Below are 22229 nucleotides of genomic sequence, written 5' to 3' on the forward strand. Positions count from 1 at the left end.
GTACCAATACCACGCAGTCTTTATCACTATTGCTCTGTAATTCTGAAGTCCTTTTATTGTTGAGGATAGTTTTAGCTATCCTGGGTTTTTTGTTATTCCAGATGAATTTGCAAATTGTTCTGTCTAACTCTTTGAAGAATTGGATTGTTATTTTGATGGGGATTGCATTGAATCTGTAGATTGCTTTTGGAAAAAGGGCCATTTTTACTATATTGATCTTGCCAATCCATGAGCATGGGAGATCTTTCCATATTCTGAAAACTTCTTCAATTTCTTTCTTTGGAGTCTTGAAGTTCTTAACATACAGATCTTTCATTTGCTTGGTTAAAGTCACACCGAGGTATTTTATATTATTTGGGACTATTATGAAGGTTGTCTTTTCCCTAATTCCTTTCTCAGCTTGTTTCTCTTTTGTGTAGAGGAAGGCTACTGATTTATTTGACTTAATTTTATACCCAGCCACTTTGCTGAAGGTGTTTATCAGGTTTAGTAGTTCTCTGGTGGAACTTTTGGGATCACTTAAATATATTATCATATCATCTTCAAATAGTGATATTTTGACTTCTTCTTTTCTGAACTCTATCCCTTTGATCTCCTTTTGATGTCTGATTGCTTTGTCTAGAACTTCAAGAACTATATTGAATAAGTAGGGAGAGAGTGGGCAACATTGTCTAGTCTCTAATTTTAGTGGGATTGCTTCAAGGATCTCTACATTTAGTTTAATGTTAGCTACTGGTTTGTTGTATATGGCTTTTACTATGTGTAGGTATGGGCCTTGAATTCCTATTCTTTCCAGGACTTTAATCATGAAGGGGTGTTAAATTTTGTTAAATGCTTTTCAGCATCTAATGAAATGATGAGGTGGTTTTTATCTTCCAGTTTTTTTTATATACTGGATTACGTTGGTAGTTTTCCTTATATTAAACCATCCCTACATGCCTGGGATGAAGCCTACTTGATCACAGTGGATGATTGTTTTGATGTGCTCTTGGATTCGGTGTGCCAGAATTTTATTGAATATTTTTGCGTCGATTTTCATACGGGAAATTGGTCCGAAGTTCTCTTTCTTTGTTGGGTCTTTGTGTGGTTTGGGTATAAGAGAAATTGTGGCTTCATAGAAGGTATTCGATAGCACTCAATCTGTTTCAATTTTGTGGAATAGTTTGGATAGTATTGGTATGAGGTCTTCTATGAAGGTCTGATTGAATTCTGTATTGAACCCATCTGGACGTGGGCTCTTTTTCGTTGGGAGACCTTTAATGACTGCTTCTATTTCTTTAGGAGTTATGGGGTTGTTTAACTGGTTTATCTGTTCCTGATTTAACTTCGGTACCTGGTATCTGTCTACGATATTGTCCATTTCCTGCAGACTTTCAAGTTTTGTTGAATATAGGCTTTTGTACTAAATCTGATGATTTTTTTTAATTTCCCCTGATTCTGTAGTTATGTCTCCCATTTCTTTTCTGATTTTGCTAATTTGGACACACTCTCTGTGTCCTCTGCTTAGTCTGGCTAAGGGTCTATCTATCTTGTTGATTTTCTCAAAGAACCAACTTTTGGTTCTTGTTGTTTCTTTGTATAGTCCTTTTTGTTTCTACGTGGTTGATTTCAGCTCTGAGTTTGATTATTCCCTACCTTCTACTCCTCCTGGGTGTATTTGCTCCTTTTTGTTCTAGAGCTTTTAGGTATGCTGTCAAGCTGCTGATACATGCTCTCTCCTGTTTCTTTCTGCAGGCACTCAGAGCTATGAGTTTTCCTCTTAGCACAGCTTTCTTTATGTCCCACAATTTTGGGTATGTTATATCTTAATTTCATTAAATTCTAAGAAATCTTTAATTTCTTTCTTTATTTCTTCCTTGACTAGGTTATCATTGAGTAGAGCATTGTTCAACTTCCATGTATATGTGGGCATTCTTCCCTTATTGTTCTTAAAGACCAGCTGTAGACCGTGGTGGTTTTATAGGACGCATGGGATTATTTCTATCATTCTGTATGTATTGAGACCTGTTTTATGGCCAATTACATGGTCAATTTTGGAGAAAGTACCATGAGGTGGTGAGAAGAAGGTATATCATTTTGTTTTAGGATGGAATACTCTATAAATATCAGTTAAGTCCACTGGGTTCATGACTTCTCTTAGTCTACCTATGTCGGTCTTTAATTTTTGTTTCCATGATCTGTCCATTGATGAGAGTGGAGTGTTGAAATCTCCTACTATTATTGTGTTAGGTGCAATGTGTGCTTTGAGCATTGGTAAGTTTTCATTTATGTATGTAGGTGCACTTTTACTTGGAGCACAGATATTTAGGTTTGAGGGTTCATCTTGGTGGATTTTCCCTTTGATGAATATGAAGTATCCTTCCTTATCTTTTTTGATGACTTTTAGTTGAAAATCGATTTTATTCGATATTGGAATGACTACTTTAGATTGCTTCTCAGAACATTTTCTTAGAAAGTTGTTTTCCAACCATTTACTCTGAGGTAGTGTCTGTCTTTGTCTCTGAGGTGTGTTTCCTATAGGCAGCAGAATGCAGGGTCCTCATTGTGTATCCAGTTTGTTAATCTATGTCTTTTTATTGGGGAGCTGAGACCATTGATGTTGAGAGATATTAAGGAATAGTGATTATTGCTTCCTGTTATATTCATATTTGGATGTGAGGTTATGTTTGTGTGCTTTTCTTCTCTTTGTTTTGTTGCCATCGTGATAAGTTTATAGCTTTTTCTAGGGTATAGCTCGCCTCCTTATGTTGGGCTTTACCATTTAATATCCTTTGTAGGGCTGGATTTGTATAAAGATATTGTGTAAATTTGGTTTTGTTATGGAATATCTTGGTTTCTCCATCTATGTTAATTGAGAGTTTTGCTGGATACAGTAACCTGGGCTGGCATCTGTGTTCTCTTAGGGTCTGTATGACATCTGTCCAGGATCTTCTGGCTTTCACAGTCTCTGGTGAAAAGTCTGGTGTGATTTTCATAGGTCTGCCTTTATATGTTACTTGACCTTTTCCCCTTACTGCTTTTAATATTCTTTCTTTGTTTTGTGCATTTGGTGTTTTGACTATTATGTGACAGGAGGAGTTTCTTTTCTGGTCCAATCTATTTGGAGTTCTGTAGGCTTCTTGTATGTTTATGGGCATCTCTTTCTTTAGGTTAGGGAAGTTTTCTTCTATGATTTTGTTGAAGATATTTACTGGTCCTTTGAGCTGGGAGTCTTCACTCTCTTCTATACCTATTATCCTTAGGTTTGATCTTCTCATTGAGTCCTGGATTTCCTGTATGTTTTGGATCAGTAGCTTTTTCTGCTTTACATTATCTTTGACAGTTGAGTCGATGATTTCTATGGCATCTTCTGCCCCCGAGATTCTCTTTCTATCTCTGTATTCTGTTGGTGAAGCTTGTATCTACGGCTCTTTTTCTCTTCTTTCGGTTTTCTATATCCAGGGTTGTTTCCATGTGTTCTTTCTTGATTGCTTCTCTTTCCATTTTTAATTCCTTCAACTGTTTGATTGTGTTTTCCTGGAATTCTTCCAGGGATTTTTGTGATTCCTCTCTGTAGGCTTCTTCTTGTTCATTTATGGTTTCCTGTGTTTCTCTAAGGGAGTTCTTCACGTCTTTCTTGAAGTCCTCCAGCATCATGATCAAAAATGATTTTGAAACTAGATCTTGCTTTTCTGGTGTGTTTGGATATTCCGTGTTTGCTTTGGTGAGAGAATTGGGCTCTGATGATGCCATGTAGTCTTGGTTTCTGTTGCTTGGATTCCTGCGTTTGCCTCTCCCCATCAGATTATCTCTAGGGTTACTTTGTTCTGCTATTTCTGACAGTGGCTAGACTGTCCTATAAGCCTGTGTGTCAGGAGTGCTGTAGACCTGTTTTCCTGTTTTCTTTCAGCCAGTTATGGGAACAGAGAGTTCTGCTTTCGGGCGTGTAGTTTTTCCCTTCTACAGGTCTTCAGCTGTTCCTGTGGGCCTGTGTCTTGAGTTCACCAGGCAGGTCACTTGGAGCAGGAAGCTTTGTCTTGCCTGTGGTCCCGAGGCTCAAGTTTGATCATGGGGTGTTGCTTATGAGCTCTCCACAGGGGCAGCAACCAGGAAGATCTGCGCCACCCTTTCCGGGAGCTTCCGTGCACCAGGGTTCCAGATGGTGTTTGGTGTTTTCCTCTGGAATCAGTAATGTGGGCAGAGTGCAGTCTCTTCTGGTCCCCAGGCGTGTCTGCCTCTCGGAAGGTTTAGCTCTCCCTCCCACGGGATTTGGTTGCAGAGTACTGTTTATCTGGTCGGTCCCTTCAGTTTCCGGCGGTGTCTCAGTCTCAGGGGACCTGCTGCTGCTGTGCCCTTATCCAAGGGAACCCAGAGGCCGTATATAGTTTCCTCTTGGGCCAGGGATGTGGGCAGGGGTGGGCAGTGTTGGTGGTCTCTTCTGCTCTGCAGTCTCAGGAGTGCCCACATGTCAGGGTGGTGATGTCTCTCTCCCACGGGTTTTGGGAGCAGTGAACTGCTGCGGGCAGGGATCCGCGGGTGGAGTAAGTTTTGAATGTTCATATCTTAGCCCCACTTTTTGCTCACCCTCTGTTTTCTATATTTGGTTTAGATGTGATGAGTGAACTTCCTCCTCTGGCTGACTGCTGCACTGTGTTCCAAGCTACTCTGCATCATAAGGAACTGTAGCCACAACTCCAAATATCCTGTTCTGCTTTTGGTTAGCACATTTTATTATAAGAACAAAGTAGCCCAAAGATTCCTTTAAAACTGTTATCCAAAACAAACCACATTTTATACCAGAAAACAAATAATTAAGACTATTACAGAAAAAACATATTTGTATGTCAGCATTTATAATGTACAAATTAGCTACATTTTATTGTATGAAATGTACAGATTCAGTCTCAGAGAGAGAGATAGGCAAATGGACACTTTTCAAACATTGTTAGGTTAATACTTTGATTATTAATACTCTATCAAGTGGTCCAGACAACGCCCAGACCTGAAGGGACCCAGTCAAAAGCTCCCTGCACCAATATCCTGTGGGAGGGAGAGCTAAACCTTCAGAGGGGCACACACGCCTGCGAAGCCAGAAGAGACTACACAGTGCCCACATTTCTGACTCCAGAGGAAAACACTTAACTCCCTCTGGGACTCCGGTGCATGGGGGTCACAGGAACAGGAGGTGCAGGTCCTCCTGGTTGCCGCCCTCATGGAGAGCTCATAATCACCCCCCAGGAGTAACTGCAGCCGTGGGACCACAGGTAAGACCAACTTTTCTGTTCCAAGCGACCTGCCTGGTGGACTCAGGACACAGAGAGGAAAATTCCTCTTGGACTGGACACTTCCCAATTTTAGCTGGAGCCCCAACGTCACTGATCCCGGTCCACAGCTCCTGGCTCCCAAACCCTGTGGGAGAGAGAGCTCACCTCCTGGACAGGCATGCACTCCTGAGACTGCAGAGTGGGAAAGACCAACAATACTGCCCATCCCACCCACTTCCCTGGCCCAAGAGGAAACTGTATAGGGCCTCTGGGAACTGAAATAGAGGGGCACTCAAGTGGCAGGTCCCCTGCAGTCCAGACACTGCCCAGACCTGAAGGGACCCGGTCAAAAGCTCCCTGCACCCAAATACTGTGGGAGGAAGAGCTAAACCTTCAGAGGGGCAGACATGCCTGGGAAGCCAGAAGAGACTACACTCTGCACGCATTTCTGACTCCAGAGGAAAACACGGAACGCCATCGAGGACCCTGGTGCATGTGATCCCCAAACAAAGGCAGCACAGGCTCTCCTGGTTGCCGTCCTCATGGAGAGCTCAAAAGCAGCCCCCCAGGATCAACTTCAGTCATGGGACCACAGGTAAGACCAAATTTTCTGCTCCAAGTGACCTGCCTGGTAGATTCAGGACACATGCCCAAAGGAACAGCTGAAGACAACTAGACAGGAAAGGGTACACGCCTGAAAAAACAACACTCTGTTCCCATAACTGGCTGAAAGAAAACAGGAAAACAGGTCTACAGCATTCCTGACACACAGGCCTATAGGACAGTCTAGCCACTCTGAGAAATAGCAGAACAAGGTAATACCTGAGACAACCTGATGGTAAGAGGCAAGTGCAGGAACCCAAGCAACAGAAATCAAGACTACATGGCATCATCGGAGCCCAGTTCTTCATAGCAAACACTGAATATCCAAACACACCAGAAAAGCAAGATCTATATTTAAAATCACATCCTCCCTCATGATGAGGGAGGACTTCAAGAAAAACATAAAGAAAATATATATGAACAAGAAGAAGCCTATAGAGAGGAATCACAAAAATCCCTGAAAGATTTCCAGGAAAACACAATCAAACAGGTGAAGGAATTAAAAATAGAAATAGAAGGAATACAGAAAGCACAAAGGGAGACAACCCTGGATATATAAAACCAAAGGAAGAGACAAGGAGCTGTAGATACAAGCATCACCAACAGAATACAAGATATAGAAGAGAGAATCTCAGGAGCAGAAGGTTACAAAGAAATCATCGACACACTGTCAAAGATAATGTAAAACGAAAAAAGATACTGGCCTGAAACATACAGGAAATCCAGGAATCAATGAGAGGTACAAGCCTAAGGATAATAAGTATAGAAGAGAGTGTAGACTCCCAGCTCAAAGGACCAGTAAATATCTTCAACAAAATCATAGAAGATAACTCCCTAACCTAAAGAAAGAGATACCCATAAGCATACAAGAAGCCTACAGAACTCCAAATAGATTGGACCAGAAAAGAAACTCCTCCTGTCACATAATAGTCAAACACCAAATGCACAAAATAAAGAAAGAATATTAAAAGCAGTAAGGGAAAAAGGTCAAGTAACATATAAAGGCAGACCTATGAAAATCACACCAGACTTTTCGCCAGAGACTATGAAAGCCAGAAGATCCTGGACAGATGTCATACAGACCCTAAGAGAACAAAAATGCCAGCCCAGGTTACTTTGTATCCTGCAAAACTCTCAATTAACTTAGATGGAGAAACCAAGATATTCCTTGGAGTTTTTTCATAAGACTCTTGTTCCAAATGAGTGCTTTGCATAAATTTTCAACGACATCAGAATATTCATTGAAGACTTTTTGCATTTTTGAATAATATGTCCAAACCAAGAGTGTTTCAAAATCACATGTCCATTCATCTATCCATTTTGCAAAACTATATTCAAGATCACTTTTACTCAAAGGTACAGAGTAAATCTCAAAAATAATAGAAGATTCCTTGGTAGGCTCAATGAGAATGGAAGCTGAAGATACAAGAACCGTGACTTCATGACCTCTCTGGGCAAGTTCATTCAGAATTATCTTTATATTAATCCAGTGGCTGTATTCTGTGGGCCACACTAGCACTTTTCTACAGGCTCCAGGTCTAAAGTAGCATATGAGCTGTATCAGCAGAAACACTGAAGTCTGTTTCATAGACATCTTGCAGAAATGGAATGCTTTTGATATCTGTCATTCTTTGTGGATATTCATGTTTTTATGAAAGTTCAGTCAGCCAAGAAATTAATATATAACTTTTAAACCATCACCAATTAGATGAGTGCAATGATGTTACGCCATGTGTAAATACAAGCATGGAACATGAGCTCAAGGTTAACAGAGTTTATTTGTCTTTTTTGTCCCTGATTCTATTCAGCCAAAATTGAATCACTTCTCATGTGCAAACATCATCTGTTGATTATAATGTGTTAGAGCCATGTAAAAATCACAGATAAAAAAGCTCTTATTTCTTAAATGTTCTTACACAACAGTAAAGATCAAACAAGCATATGTGTGAATCAACTCTTTTAAACTTTGGTGTGTTTTAAAAATTTTGATATGCATAGTTCATTGTTACGTTGCTAGGCCCATCAAGTTGCCACATTTCCTATTGGAAAAAGGAGGTGATCTTAAAATGTTCCAGAAAAAAAGACATCTTACAATACTTCTCTTCTACTACAGAACACATGATTATGTGCATCCTGGATATTCTTTGGTGGACATGACTTCAAGTATGTCATTTTTAGGTTTCTTTTATCATGAGATATATCATCATTAGAAGGAACTTGGGGAGCATGGGGGTTCTTTCAGGTCAAAGTTATAGTCCATAACGAAGGAAAGTTAAGGCAGGAATTCAAAGCAGGAACCTCAAGGTAGGACCTGAAGTAGAGGCCCTGGAGGAACAATACTGGGTTATGCTGATGGTTCTCTCAGTTCTCTTTCTTTCACCCAGGATCACTTTCCTAGGGATGCTCCACAGTGAGATGGACCTTTCCACATCATTTGTCAAACAAGAAAATGATCCATAATCTGTTTTATGTGCTAATGTTCCATCCTTTCAGATGACATTAACTTGTGTTGATTTAAGTATAAAATTCACAACATGCAGTAACCCAGGAGACTCCAGTGATTTACCTTTGCTTGGATTTCTCCATGATGGCATTGGACATCTAGAGATGTAGTTGCTGGAGTCTTCAGTGCTTTTGAAAATAACTCTTCCCCCATGCTTTCGTAAAAAACCCAATAAATTCCTTGACTCAGCATATCACACCTGATTGGAGTCACCAGTTTTGAATTTTAGTTTTTTTGTTGATTTTGTTGGTTTTTGTTGTTGTTGTTATTGTCATTGGTTTTTGAAAATGCCTTTTATGATTGTAGTAAATATTAGACATTAGTTCTCATGAATCCATAAAAGAATCATCTTATGTAATTGTATTTCAAAGTGTGAAAAATACAGATAAAATCAAAGGTTATTCTAGGATGAGCAGTTTGTGTGACTGTTGTGGTGGATGTAAGTGAAACAGATGCTCAGGTCCTGATTTGTAAAGAACTTCCTTTTATAAGTATGGTGTTGAAAGACACACACACACACACACACACACACACACACACAAAGAGACATACAACATGTAATTCTCTTTTCCTCATTAGTCTCTAATTAGAGGGAAAGTAGGGAAAAATAGGGTAGACAAAGTAGATATGTTTCTTCTTTCATAGAACTGCTTGGGTACAACCAAAGTTTCCTCCCTTTGACTACATTAATATGTTTATGGCTATTACTTTGTTTCTGGATTAGATATGCCAGTGATATGAGGAGTCTGCTTCCTCTTATTCTGACTCTCACAAACCTGTTGATCCAGCTCATCATATTCTATGAATTGTAGGTATAGGAACTTATGTAGATGTATCTACTGGGGCAGAACTTTTGGACTTTTTGATATATGCATTGTGCTAGGTTGTGCATTTCTGTGATTGGTATGTGTTGTGAAGATGCTGATGACATATGGTAGACATAGTCTGGTGATTACAATAGTAAAGGACCCCATAGGCTCATTCATTTGAATGCTTCATCACCAAGGAATGGCACTATTAGGTAGCTGTGGTCTTGTTGGAGAAAGCTTGTCACTGGGGGTTTGGTTTTGGGATTTCAAATGTTTGAGACGAACCCAGAGTCTGTCTGTCTGTCTGTCTGTCTGTCTGTCTGTCTGTCTCTCTCTCTCTCTCTCTCTCTCTCTCTCTCTCTGGAACCTTGACTCAAGCTTGAGAACCAGAGTTAACTCAGGCATATGTGGTAGTCCTGGTTTGTTTCATTGCTCAGAAGTGGAGACAGGGAACACACTACAAATCAGCTAGGTAGACTAGTCCTTGTTGTTGAGTTCTGGGATCAAATGAGAGATTCTACCTTAGGAAAAGACATGAAAAGTGATTGAAGAAGACTCCCATGACCAACCTCAGACCTCCACACAACCACACACACGTGCACTGGACACACATAATGAACTAGACACATATGACTAGACCTATGCCTACCACACACAAAATGCCAAAATCAGGTGGGTTCTTTATGTTAATAATGGATATTCTGAGAAATTAGGAAAAATTCTTTTCAAGACAGCTTTAAAACAAAACACTATCACCATCAGCAAAGTATAACTTAGGAATATTTATATGTTTACAGCAAAAGGATAAGGGGAAAGGTGTCTACAGTGGCAATTTTCAAGCACTGAAGTGGAAAAAATGAAGGGGTCTGTGAGGAGCTGTCCGAGGAGCTGTCCTCACAGATGTGAGGAGCTGTCCGAGGAGCTGTCCTCACAAACTCCATTACAAGATGGCACCGGCATCCGGCAGAACGCACCTAGTAAAAAGGGCAATACGCAGGCACCTGGTAACTTCCCTACTCAAAGGGACACGTACGTTTTGGTACGTCATCTGGCATAATTGGCAGCGACCAGTCAGAGAGTGACACGTCCTAGGCGAGGATAGTTTCCTATATAAGGGACGGTTATTCCTCACTCTCCGTCTCCGCATTGTAAGCTTATGCTCTCCCTCTCAAGACGCATTAAAGCTTTTCTGTAGTAGGATCCTGTGTGTGCCGCGTCGTTCCTGCTGGCGAGACGAAGCGCGGGACAGGGGTCAGTATAAAATGGAAAGGTCCTCCATATTCATGACAGTTAATATTGTAAAGATCATTCTGCTAACAAAACTACCCTACAGATTCAGGGCAATTCTCATCAACATGAAAATGATACCTTTCCCAGAATAGAAAATTTCATAAAATTCAAATGGAAGAACAAAAGATTCCAAATAGTCAATATAATCCTGATCAAAAAGAATAATGCTGTCCGTGGGTCCCTGCCCGCAGCAGTTCACTGCTCCCAAAACCCGTGGGAGAGAGACATCACCACCCTGACATGTGGGCACTCCTGAGACTGCAGAGCAGAAGAGACCACCAACACTGCCCACCCCTGCCCACATCCCTGGCCCAAGAGGAAACTATATACGGCCTCTGGGTTCCCTTGGATAAGGGCACAGCAGCAGCAGGTCCCCTGAGACTGAGACACCGCCGGAAACTGAAGGGACCGACCAGATAAACAGTACTCTGCAACCAAATCCCGTGGGAGGGAGAGCTAAACCTTCCGAGAGGCAGACACGCCTGGGGACCAGAAGAGACTGCACTCTGCCCACATTACTGATTCCAGAGGAAAACACCAAACACCATCTGGAACCCTGGTGCACGGAAGCTCCCGGAAAGGGTGGCGCAGATCTTCCTGGTTGCTGCCCCTGTGGAGAGCTCATAAGCAACACCCCATGATCAAACTTGAGCCTCGGGACCACAGGCAAGACAAAGCTTCCTGCTCCAAGTGACCTGCCTGGTGAACTCAAGACACAGGCCCACAGGAACAGCTGAAGACCTGTAGAAGGGAAAAACTACACGCCCGAAAGCAGAACTCTCTGTTCCCATAACTGGCTGAAAGAAAACAGGAAAACAGGTCTACAGCACTCCTGACACACAGGCTTATAGGACAGTCTAGCCACTGTCAGAAATAGCAGAACAAAGTAACCCTAGAGATAATCTGATGGGGAGAGGCAAACGCAGGAATCCAAGCAACAGAAACCAAGACTACATGGCATCATCAGAGCCCAATTCTCTCACCAAAGCAAACACGGAATATCCAAACACACCAGAAAAGCAAGATCTAGTTTCAAAATCATTTTTGATCATGATGCTGGAGGACTTCAAGAAAGACGTGAAGAACTCCCTTAGAGAAACACAGGAAACCATAAATGAACAAGAAGAAGCCTACAGAGAGGAATCACAAAAATCCCTGGAAGAATTCCAGGAAAACACAATCAAACAGTTGAAGGAATTAAAAATGGAAAGAGAAGCAATCAAGAAAGAACACATGGAAACAACCCTGGATATAGAAAACCGAAAGAAGAGAAAAAGAGCCGTAGATACAAGCTTCACCAACAGAATACAGAGATAGAAAGAGAATCTCGGGGGCAGAAGATGCCATAGAAATCATCGACTCAACTGTCAAAGATAATGTAAAGCAGAAAAAGCTACTGATCCAAAACATACAGGAAATCCAGGACTCAATGAGAAGATCAAACCTAAGGATAATAGGTATAGAAGAGAGTGAAGACTCCCAGCTCAAAGGACCAGTAAATATCTTCAACAAAATCATAGAAGAAAACTTCCCTAACCTAAAGAAAGAGATGCCCATAAACATACAAGAAGCCTACAGAACTCCAAATAGATTGGACCAGAAAAGAAACTCCTCCTGTCACATAATAGTCAAAACACCAAATGCACAAAACAAAGAAAGAATATTAAAAGCAGTAAGGGGAAAAGGTCAAGTAACATATAAAGGCAGACCTATGAAAATCACACCAGACTTTTTACCAGAGACTGTGAAAGCCAGAAGATCCTGGACAGATGTCATACAGACCCTAAGAGAACACAGATGCCAGCCCAGGTTACTGTATCCAGCAAAACTCTCAATTAACATAGATGGAGAAACCAAGATATTCCATAACAAAACCAAATTTACACAATATCTTTATACAAATCCAGCCCTACAAAGGATATTAAATGGTAAAGCCCAACATAAGGAGGCGAGCTATACCCTAGAAAAAGCTATAAACTTATCACGATGGCAACAAAACAAAGAGAAGAAAAGCACACAAACATAACCTCACATCCAAATATGAATATAACAGGAAGCAATAATCACTATTCCTTAATATCTCTCAACATCAATGGTCTCAGCTCCCCAATAAAAAGACATAGATTAACAAACTGGATACACAATGAGGACCCTGCATTCTGCTGCCTATAGGAAACACACCTCAGAGACAAAGACAGACACTACCTCAGAGTAAATGGTTGGAAAACAACTTTCTAAGAAAATGTTCTGAGAAGCAATCTAGAGTAGTCATTCCAATATCGAATAAAATCGATTTTCAACTAAAAGTCATCAAAAAAGATAAGGAAGGATACTTCATATTCATCAAAGGGAAAATCCACCAAGATGAACCCTCAAACCTAAATATCTGTGCTCCAAGTAAAAGTGCACCTACATACATAAATGAAAACTTACCAATGCTCAAAGCACACATTGCACCTAACACAATAATAGTAGGAGATTTCAACACTCCACTCTCATCAATGGACAGATCATGGAAACAAAAATTAAAGACCGACATAGGTAGACTAAGAGAAGTCATGAACCCAGTGGACTTAACTGATATTTATAGAGTATTCCATCCTAAAACAAAATGATATACCTTCTTCTCACCACCTCATGGTACTTTCTCCAAAATTGACCATGTAATTGGCCATAAAACAGGTCTCAATACATACAGAATGATAGAAATAATCCCATGCGTCCTATAAAACCACCACGGTCTACAGCTGGTCTTTAAGAACAATAAGGGAAGAATGCCCACATATACATGGAAGTTGAACAATGCTCTACTCAATGATAACCTGGTCAAGGAAGAAATAAAGAAAGAAATTAAAGATTTCTTAGAATTTAATGAAATTAAGATATAACATACCCAAAATTGTGGGACATAATGAAAGCTGTGCTAAGAGGAAAACTCATAGCTCTGAGTGCCTGCAGAAAGAAACAGGAGAGACATGTATCAGCAACTTGACAGCATACCTAAAAGCTCTAGAATAAAAAGGAGCAAATACACCCAGGAGGAGTAGAAGGTAGGGAATAATCAAACTCAGAGCTGAAATCAACCACGTAGAAACAAAAAGGACTATACAAAGAAACAACAAGAACCAAAAGTTGGTTCTTTGAGAAAATCAACAAGATAGATAGACCCTTAGCCAGACTAAGCAGAGGACACAGAGAGTGTGTCCAAATTAGCAAAATCAGAAAAGAAATGGGAGACATAACTACAGAATCAGGGGAAATTAAAAAAAAAATCATCAGATTTAGTACAAAAGCCTATATTCAACAAAACTTGAAAGTCTGCAGGAAATGGACAATATCGTAGACAGATACCAGGTACCGAAGTTAAATCAGGAACAGATAAATCAGTTAAACAACCCCATAACTCCTAAAGAAATAGAAGCAGTCATTAAAGGTCTCCCAACGAAAAAGAGCCCACGTCCAGATGGGTTCAATGCAGAATTCAATCAGACCTTCATAGAAGACCTCATACCAATACTATCCAAACTATTCCACAAAATTGAAACAGATTGAGTGCTATCGAATACCTTCTATGAAGCCACAATTTCTCTTATACCCAAACCACACAAAGACCCAACAAAGAAAGAGAACTTCGGACCAATTTCCCGTATGAAAATCGACGCAAAAATATTCAATAAAATTCTGGCACACCGAATCCAAGAGCACATCAAAACAATCATCCACTGTGATCAAGTAGGCTTCATCCCAGGCATGTAGGGATGGTTTAATATAAGGAAAACTACCAACGTAATCCAGTATATAAAAAAAACTGGAAGATAAAAACCACCTCATCATTTCATTAGATGCTGAAAAGCATTTAACAAAATTTAACACCCCTTCATGATAAAAGTCCTGGAAAGAATAGGAATTCAAGGCCCATACCTACACATAGTAAAAGCCATATACAACAAACCAGTAGCTAACATTAAACTAAATGTAGAGATCCTTGAAGCAATCCCACTAAAATTAGAGACTAGACAATGTTGCCCACTCTCTCCCTACTTATTCAATATAGTTCTTGAAGTTCTAGACAAAGCAATCAGACATCAAAAGGAGATCAAAGGGATAGAGTTCAGAAAAGAAGAAGTCAAAATATCACTATTTGAAGATGATATGATAATATATTTAAGTGATCCCAAAAGTTCCACCAGAGAACTACTAAACCTGATAAACACCTTCAGCAAAGTGGCTGGGTATAAAATTAAGTCAAATAAATCAGTAGCCTTCCTCTACACAAAAGAGAAACAAGCTGAGAAAGGAATTAGGGAAAAGACAACCTTCATAATAGTCCCAAATAATATAAAATACCTCGGTGTGACTTTAACCAAGCAAATGAAAGATCTGTATGTTAAGAACTTCAAGACTCCAAAGAAAGAAATTGAAGAAGTTTTCAGAATATGGAAAGATCTCCCATGCTCATGGATTGGCAAGATCAATATAGTAAAAATGGCCCTTTTTCCAAAAGCAATCTACAGATTCAATGCAATCCCCATCAAAATAACAATCCAATTCTTCAAAGAGTTAGACAGAACAATTTGCAAATTCATCTGGAATAACAAAAAACCCAGGATAGCTAAAACTATCCTCAACAATAAAAGGACTTCAGAATTACAGAGCAATAGTGATAAAGACTGCGTGGTATTGGTACAGAGACAGACAGATAGACAAGTGGAATAGAATTGAAGACCCAGAAATGAACCCAAACACCTATGGTCACTTGATTTTTGAAAAAGGAGCCAAAGCAATCCAGTGGAAAAAAGGTAGCATTTTCAGCAAATAGTGCTGTTTCAACTGGAGGTCAGCATGTAGAAGAATGCAGATCAATCAATTCTTATCACCCTTACAAAGCTTAAGTCAAAATGGATCAATGACCTCTACATCAAATCATATACACTCAAACTAAGAGAAGAAAAAGTGGGGAAGCCATCTCGAACACATGGACACTGGAGAAAATTTCCTGAACAAAACACCAATGGCTTATACTCTAAGATCAGGAATTGACAAATGAGATCTCATAAAACAGCAAAGCTTCTGTAAGGCAGAGGACACTGTTGTTAGGACAAAATGGCAACTAACAGATTGGGAAAAAGATCTTTACCTATCCTTCAGCTGACAGAGGGCCTATATCCAAAATATACAAAGAACTCAAGAAGTGAGACTGCAAAGAGACAAATAACCCTATTAAAAATGGGTTTCAGAGCTAAACAAAGAATTAATCGCTGAGGAATACCAAATGGCTGAGAAACACCTAAAGAAATGTTCAACATCTTTAGTAATCAGGGAAATACAAATCAAAACAACCCTGAGATTTCACCTCACATCAGTGAGAATGGCTAAGATCAAAAACTCAGGTGACAGTAAATGCTGGCAACACTCCTCCATTGTTGGTGGGATTTCAGACTCGTACAACCATTCTGGAAATCAGTCTGGAAAGTCCTTAGAAATTTGGACATTGAACTACGTGAGGACCCAGCTATACCTACTTGGGCATATACTCAAAAGATGCCCCAAAATACAACAGAGACACGTGCTCCACTATGTTCATAGCAGCCTAATTTATAATAGCCAGAAGCTGGAAAGAACCCAGATGCCCTTCAACAGAGGAATGGATACAGAAAATGTGGTACATCTACACAACGGAATATTACTCAGCTATCAAAAACAATGACTTTATGAAATTCATAGGCAAATGAATGGAACTGGAAAATATCATCCTGAATGAAGTAGCCCAATCTCAGAAAAATACACATGGTATGCACTCACTGATAAGTGGACATTAGCCCAAATGCTCCAATGACCCTTCATGCACAGAACACATGAAAATCAAGTAGGATTACCAAAATGCGAATGCTTCACTCCTTCCTTAAAAGGGGAAAAAGAATACGCTTGGGAGGTGATAGGGAGGCAAAGTTTAGAACAGAGTCAGAAGGAACACCCATTCAGAGCCTGTCCCACATGTGGCCCATACATATACAGCCAGCAAACTAGATAAGATGGATGAAGCAAAGAAATGCAGGCCAACAGGAACCGGATGTAGATTTCTCCTGAGAGACACAGCCAGAATACAGCAAATACATAGGCGAATGCAGGCAGGAAACCACTGAACTGAGAACTGGACCCCCGTTGAAGGAATGTTAGAAAGGACAGAAAGAACTTGAAGGGGCTTGAGACCCCATATGAAGAACAATGTCAACAAGCAGAGCTTCCTGGGACTAAGCCACGACCCAAAGGCTATATATGGACTGACCCTGTGCTCGAACCTCATTGGTAGCAATGAATAGCCTAGTAAGAGCACCAGTGGAAGGGAAAGCCCTTGGTCCTGCCAAGACTGAACTGCCAGTGAACAAGATAGTTGCGGGGAGGGTGGTAACGGGGGAAAGAAGGGGAGGGGAACACCAATAGAGGAGGAGAGTAGGAGTGATTAGGGGGATGTAGACCAGGAAACCGGGAAAGGGAATAACAATCGAAATGTAAATAAGAAATACCCAAGTTAATAAAGATGAAAAAAATGACTCTATCAAGTACAGTTTTTTTTATATTTTTATATTAAGTGCTATTAAAATTTATGAATGATGGAATTTTTGATAACATATCAGTATTTATGGAGTTATATGTTTTCTTACAAAGATGATCTGCCTTGACAAAAAAATAATCAGGAAGTGTTAAGAAGGTGATTCATAAATTAGAATGAGGCTGAAATTTCATTCCTGTAGTGCATTGTCAATGAGCTCTACTCATTCTTCATTTTCTTTTCCTTCTTCACAAAGAGTCGGTAAATAAACAAGAAGGATTTTACAGTAAGGACTGCAATGACTGCCGAACAGGTGAGCAGGAATCCAATCACATCCAGAGAGTGGTACTGGTACCAGGGAAGGTTATGTCCAAGTGGTCTCAGGTGCTTGGCCCCTTTGTGGCGCATGACAAACTCAATCCAGAAGACAGCCTTGTCCAGGGGCTTCATAGGTTGGTCATGGTGAATGGTTGACAACCACACAGCATTTTTTTTATAGCTATAAGAGAGAAAATGGTCATCAGTTAATGGAATGAAATCCTGCTCTTACCCATTTAGAATAATTTTGATATCATTGCTGATCTTCATTTTTTTGGTTAACATTCTGATTTTAGAAAAGTCCAAATTTCACAGAAAAGCATTATGCAAGTGCATTTGACTCTACTGTTGAAAAGATGACTGATGGCTACATTACGTAGAAGGGTGACTTAGAGGCCTGAGTTACCACTCCTAAATATCAGTTTGATTTAGCACAACAGGTAGGAATTACAACGGTTGTAATTTCAAAGCACAAGAACAAAATTGTTTCTTTCTTCTCATAAAAACATATTCATTCATTAGTATTCACAGTATAGTTATTTACTGTTTAGGACTCAGCTTTTCTGGTAGAAGAATAAGAAGAGTAGAAGCTCCTCAGAGATGGGTAGGGTGTTTAAATAGAGAAGAAGATGTGAATACAGTGAAGGGAGAGATCAGAATTCAAGGAATCAAACTAGGGAAATGGGAAGAGGAGGAGGGAGATGGAAACAATAACAACTAGAATGTATGAAAAAATTATACTAATAGCTATTTATGCCTTACATTCTATTCCAGGCCCATATACATATATAGTCTAATGAACTTTTCTCATCTGACTTCATGGTTCTCCTTCAAATACCCAACAAATGCCTACTAAAATACCCTACACAAGACAAGAAAGCATTCTTTTGAGGTATTATACAGGGGTGTCAAAAATACTTCTTGCCCAAGCAGTGTGGAGGGTAAATCAGAAGGGTTGCACACTTAGGATTACCCTGATTTACATAGCAATGAAACATAAAATAAAACAAGGAATTTAAAAACCATGAGTAAAGGAGAGAATAATGTGGGTACTGAATCAAGCCCTTATTTTTTTTTTAATTTTCTTGAGTATTTCTTATATACATTTCAAGTGTTAGTCCCTTTCCCGGTTTCCGGACAGACATCACCCTCCCCCCTCCCCTTCCTTGTGGGTGTTCCCCTCCCAAACCTCCCCCCATTGCCACCCTCCCCGCATAGTCTAGTTCACTGGGGGTTCAGTCTTAGCAGGACCCAGGGCTTCCCCTTCCACTGGTGCTCGTACTAGGATATTCATTGCTACCTATGGGGACAGAGTCCAGGGTCAGTCCATGTATAGTCTTTAGGTAGTGGCTTAGTCCCTGGAAGCTCTGGTTGCTTGACATTGTTGTACTTTTGGGGTCTCGAGCACCTTCAAGCTCTTCCAGTTCTTTCTCTGATTCCTTCAACGGGGGACCTATTCTCAGTTCAGTGGTTTGCTGCTGGCATTCGCCTCTGTATTTGCTGTATTCTGGCTGTGTCTCTCAGGAGCGATCTACATCCGGCTCCTGTCGGTCTACACTTCTTTGCTTCATCCATCTTGTCTAATTGGGTAAGCCCTTATTTTTTCTGTTCCTATCATTATCATTACCTTCAGTATAATTCTCATTTGTTTGGCTTTTGGTAAGAAGACAATGAATGTATGTCTAAATAACCAAGTGACCAAATGAAGGAATGAATAAATACTAAATAAATACATGAATAAATGAAACATTATTAAAGGTTTTACTCACAATGGATTGTTTATTATTTCCTTTAGTGCATTGAACAAATTTGACTTTGACATTGTCCTGATATTCAGTGTAACAGCTGCTCCTTTGGCCACCATGTGGGCAATGTTATCATGTTGTTCTCCAAACATAGGAATGCCAACCATAGGGATTCCATGATAGATGGCCTCATAGACACCATTGGCTCCACCATGAGTTACAAAGGCTTTGGTTTTTGGATGACCTAGAAGAAGATGAATTCAGATTAACATTAATTAGCAGTTTTAGTCGTGAAAAGAGATATGTATACTAAAAGGAACTGAATGGAGAAGTTTCTATATCAAGATTCTTAAAATCATAAGCTCTCTAAAATATTTTTCTGTCTCAGGGCAAGAAAAAATTCTGGAGAACTATTTTTGCCAATTTACATGTGACTTGAGACTTTAAGTATTAAAAACCCTCTTTAAGTTGAACATATGAAGTACATAGCAGGTAAAAAAAAATGAGTGAGAAAATGGAATCCCACAGATTGGCAAACGAACTTTACCAACCTGCATCCAATAGAGGGCTAACACATAAAATATACAAAGAACTAAAAAGTTGGACTCTAGAGAACCAAATAACCCTACTTGAAAGTGTGGTACAGAGCTAAGCATAATTATTAACTGAGAAATCTTGAATGGATAACAAGCACCTAAAGTAAAGTTCAACATACTCAGTCATCAAGGAAAATGCAAATCAAAATGACCCTGAGATTTCACCTCACACCAGTCAGAATGACTAAGATCAAATACAGGTGAGGATGTGGAGAATGAGGAGCATTCCTCCATTGGTGCTGGGATTGCATACTGGTACAACCACTCTAGAAGTCAGTCTGTTGGTTCCTCAGAAGATATGACATTGTGCTACCCGAGGATCCAGTTATACCACTCCTGGGCATATACCCAAAAGATGCCCCAACCTATAACAAGAAAACATGCTGTACTGTGTTTGTAGCAGCTTTATTTAAGATAGCCAGAAGCTGGAAATGACTCATATGTGCCTCAACAGGGGAATGGATACAGAAAAAGTTGCACATTTGCACAGTGGAATACTACTCAGCTATTAAAAACAATGACTGCTTGAAATTTGAAGGAAAGTGAGTAGAAGTAGAAAATCTCATCCTGAGTGAGGTAACCAAGTCACAAAATAATGCACATGGTATGTACTCAGTGATTAGTTGTTATTAGACATAGAAAGCTCTGAATACCCATGATACATCTCACAGACCATATGAAGCTCAAGAAGGAAGAAGACCAGAGTGTGGAAGCTTCAGTCATACTCAAATGGGGGAAGAAAATAATCACAAGAAGTAGAGGGTGCGAGTGAAATAACCAACAGAAGGGAGAGAGACTCTGTAGAGACCATATCTAGTGTATAATCGTGGGCCATGTTTGAGGGATGGGGCTGACCACTCACCTCAAAAAATATTAATCTAGAATTCTTCCTGTCAAAAGGAAAAGAAGGGACAAAAGTTGAGCAGAAACTAAAGGAAAGGCCATCCAGTGACTGCTCCACCAAGGGATCCATTCTGTCAGTAATTACCACACCCAGATACTATTGCTGATGCCAAGAAGCATTTGCTGACAAGAACCTGATATAGCTGTATCCTGAAAGTCTTTGCCAGAGCCTTACCAATACAGATATGGATACTTGCAGTCAACTATCAGACTGAGCATGGCGATCGCTATGGAGAAGTTGGGGCAAAGAGTGAAGGAGCTGAAGGGGTTTGCATCCAGAGAGTAAGGACAGCAATATCACCCAACTAGACCCCCTAGATCTCCCAGGAAGAAAACCATCAACAAAGAATATACACGGAGGGATGCATGCCTCAGCTGAATATGTAGCAGAGGAGAGACTTATGAGGCAACAATTCGAGGGGAGCCCCTTGGTTCTGTGGAGGCTTGATGACTCAGGATGAGGGAAAACTAGGCCGCTTAGCCAGGAGTGGGTATGGGAGCACCCACATAGAGGCATGAAAGGAAGGAGGGAGTAGAGGCTTTGTGGAAGGGAAACTGGGATAAGGAAAATACTTTGAAATGTAAATAAATAAAATAACCAAATAAAAATATTTTAAAGGTGACCTTTCTTACTCTTAGGGAACTTGGATAAAGGACCATTCTGTTGTATAATTGAGCTAGTTATTTAGCTTTAACCATCAGTCTGTTGAGAGTTAGACACTGGTAGACACAGTTTTATGCAAATGGTCAAAATGTAAAGTGAGAAGAAGAAATAGAGAGACATGGATTGGGTCATGAGTGAGTCATTTAACAAAGTAAGGTATGGGGTTATAACCACTTAGAAAGTTCTGTGCATGCATACATGTTTCATTTTAAATTTGTTGTACAGAATTCACAGCTGTGACATTTGTTTCTAGTTAACAAAAATGAATTAGAATAAAATCCCCCTGACTTAAAGAAAGAGAAAGATAGAAAGAAGGAGAGAAAGAAATATATGTGTGGTAAAAAGATCGAATTAATGTTAGAACTTTTTATCTTAAATAAATAATTCCTGAAGTAAGTTTAATATAAAGAGTTTGAAAAGTGATAGGTACAAAAATCCAGGACTCAGTCATGATGTTGCATTTTTTTCTAGAGTCTTACCAAGGAGGTCATTCTGGGGAAGCCACTTGTAGACTCTGGTATTGGGTCCTAAGGTTGCTGGGGTTTTGCCATCAAATTTCCAAAGAACCTGTTAAAAGTTAGACAATTTCATTGGTGTTGCCAAATTTGACATTACAAAGACTGAGCTGTATATATTTAGAAATAGAAATGTGGAGACACACATATATGTATGTAACAATTAATGGAAAAAAGAAGTTGTGAGTTTGAAAATGACCAAGGGGGCATGTTTATGGGAGTGTTTGAAGGGAGTAATGGAAAGGCAAAAATGGTGTAATTTTAATTTCTAAAAGAGAAGTAATTTTAAAATGTAGGTTTTTTTGAAGTAAAGGGAAAACAGCTCTGAACACCTCTGACTGGATAGATGAGAAAGTCCCAAGCAGTGAGTACTGAGAACTCAGAAGACTCACACAAGAGTGCCAGCAATTTTTGTGTTATACTCAGACAGGTAACTATAATCACCACTTCCCAGGAAGAGTTATATAGACAAATGAGACAGTTAATGATG

The 22229-nt window shown here is 39.8% G+C and overlaps 1 protein-coding gene across 1 annotated transcript; it reads right to left on the reverse strand.

The window, feature by feature from the left end:
* Nucleotides 1–17015: 17015 nt before the first annotated feature.
* LOC120096526 (UDP-glucuronosyltransferase 2B17-like) lies at nt 17016–21859 on the reverse strand. Its single transcript, XM_039092581.2, has 3 exons — nt 21704–21859; nt 19086–19305; nt 17016–17497 (listed from the first exon to the last, which is right to left on the reverse strand). Exons 2-3 carry the CDS (start codon nt 19226–19228, stop codon nt 17218–17220), a joined length of 423 nt encoding a protein of 140 aa, XP_038948509.1. The 5' UTR covers nt 19229–19305; nt 21704–21859; the 3' UTR covers nt 17016–17217.
* Nucleotides 21860–22229: the final 370 nt, after the last annotated feature.

The sequence above is a fragment of the Rattus norvegicus genome, chromosome 14 (genome assembly GCF_036323735.1).
Source record: "Rattus norvegicus strain BN/NHsdMcwi chromosome 14, GRCr8, whole genome shotgun sequence".
NCBI classification, from domain to species: domain Eukaryota; kingdom Metazoa; phylum Chordata; class Mammalia; order Rodentia; family Muridae; genus Rattus; species Rattus norvegicus.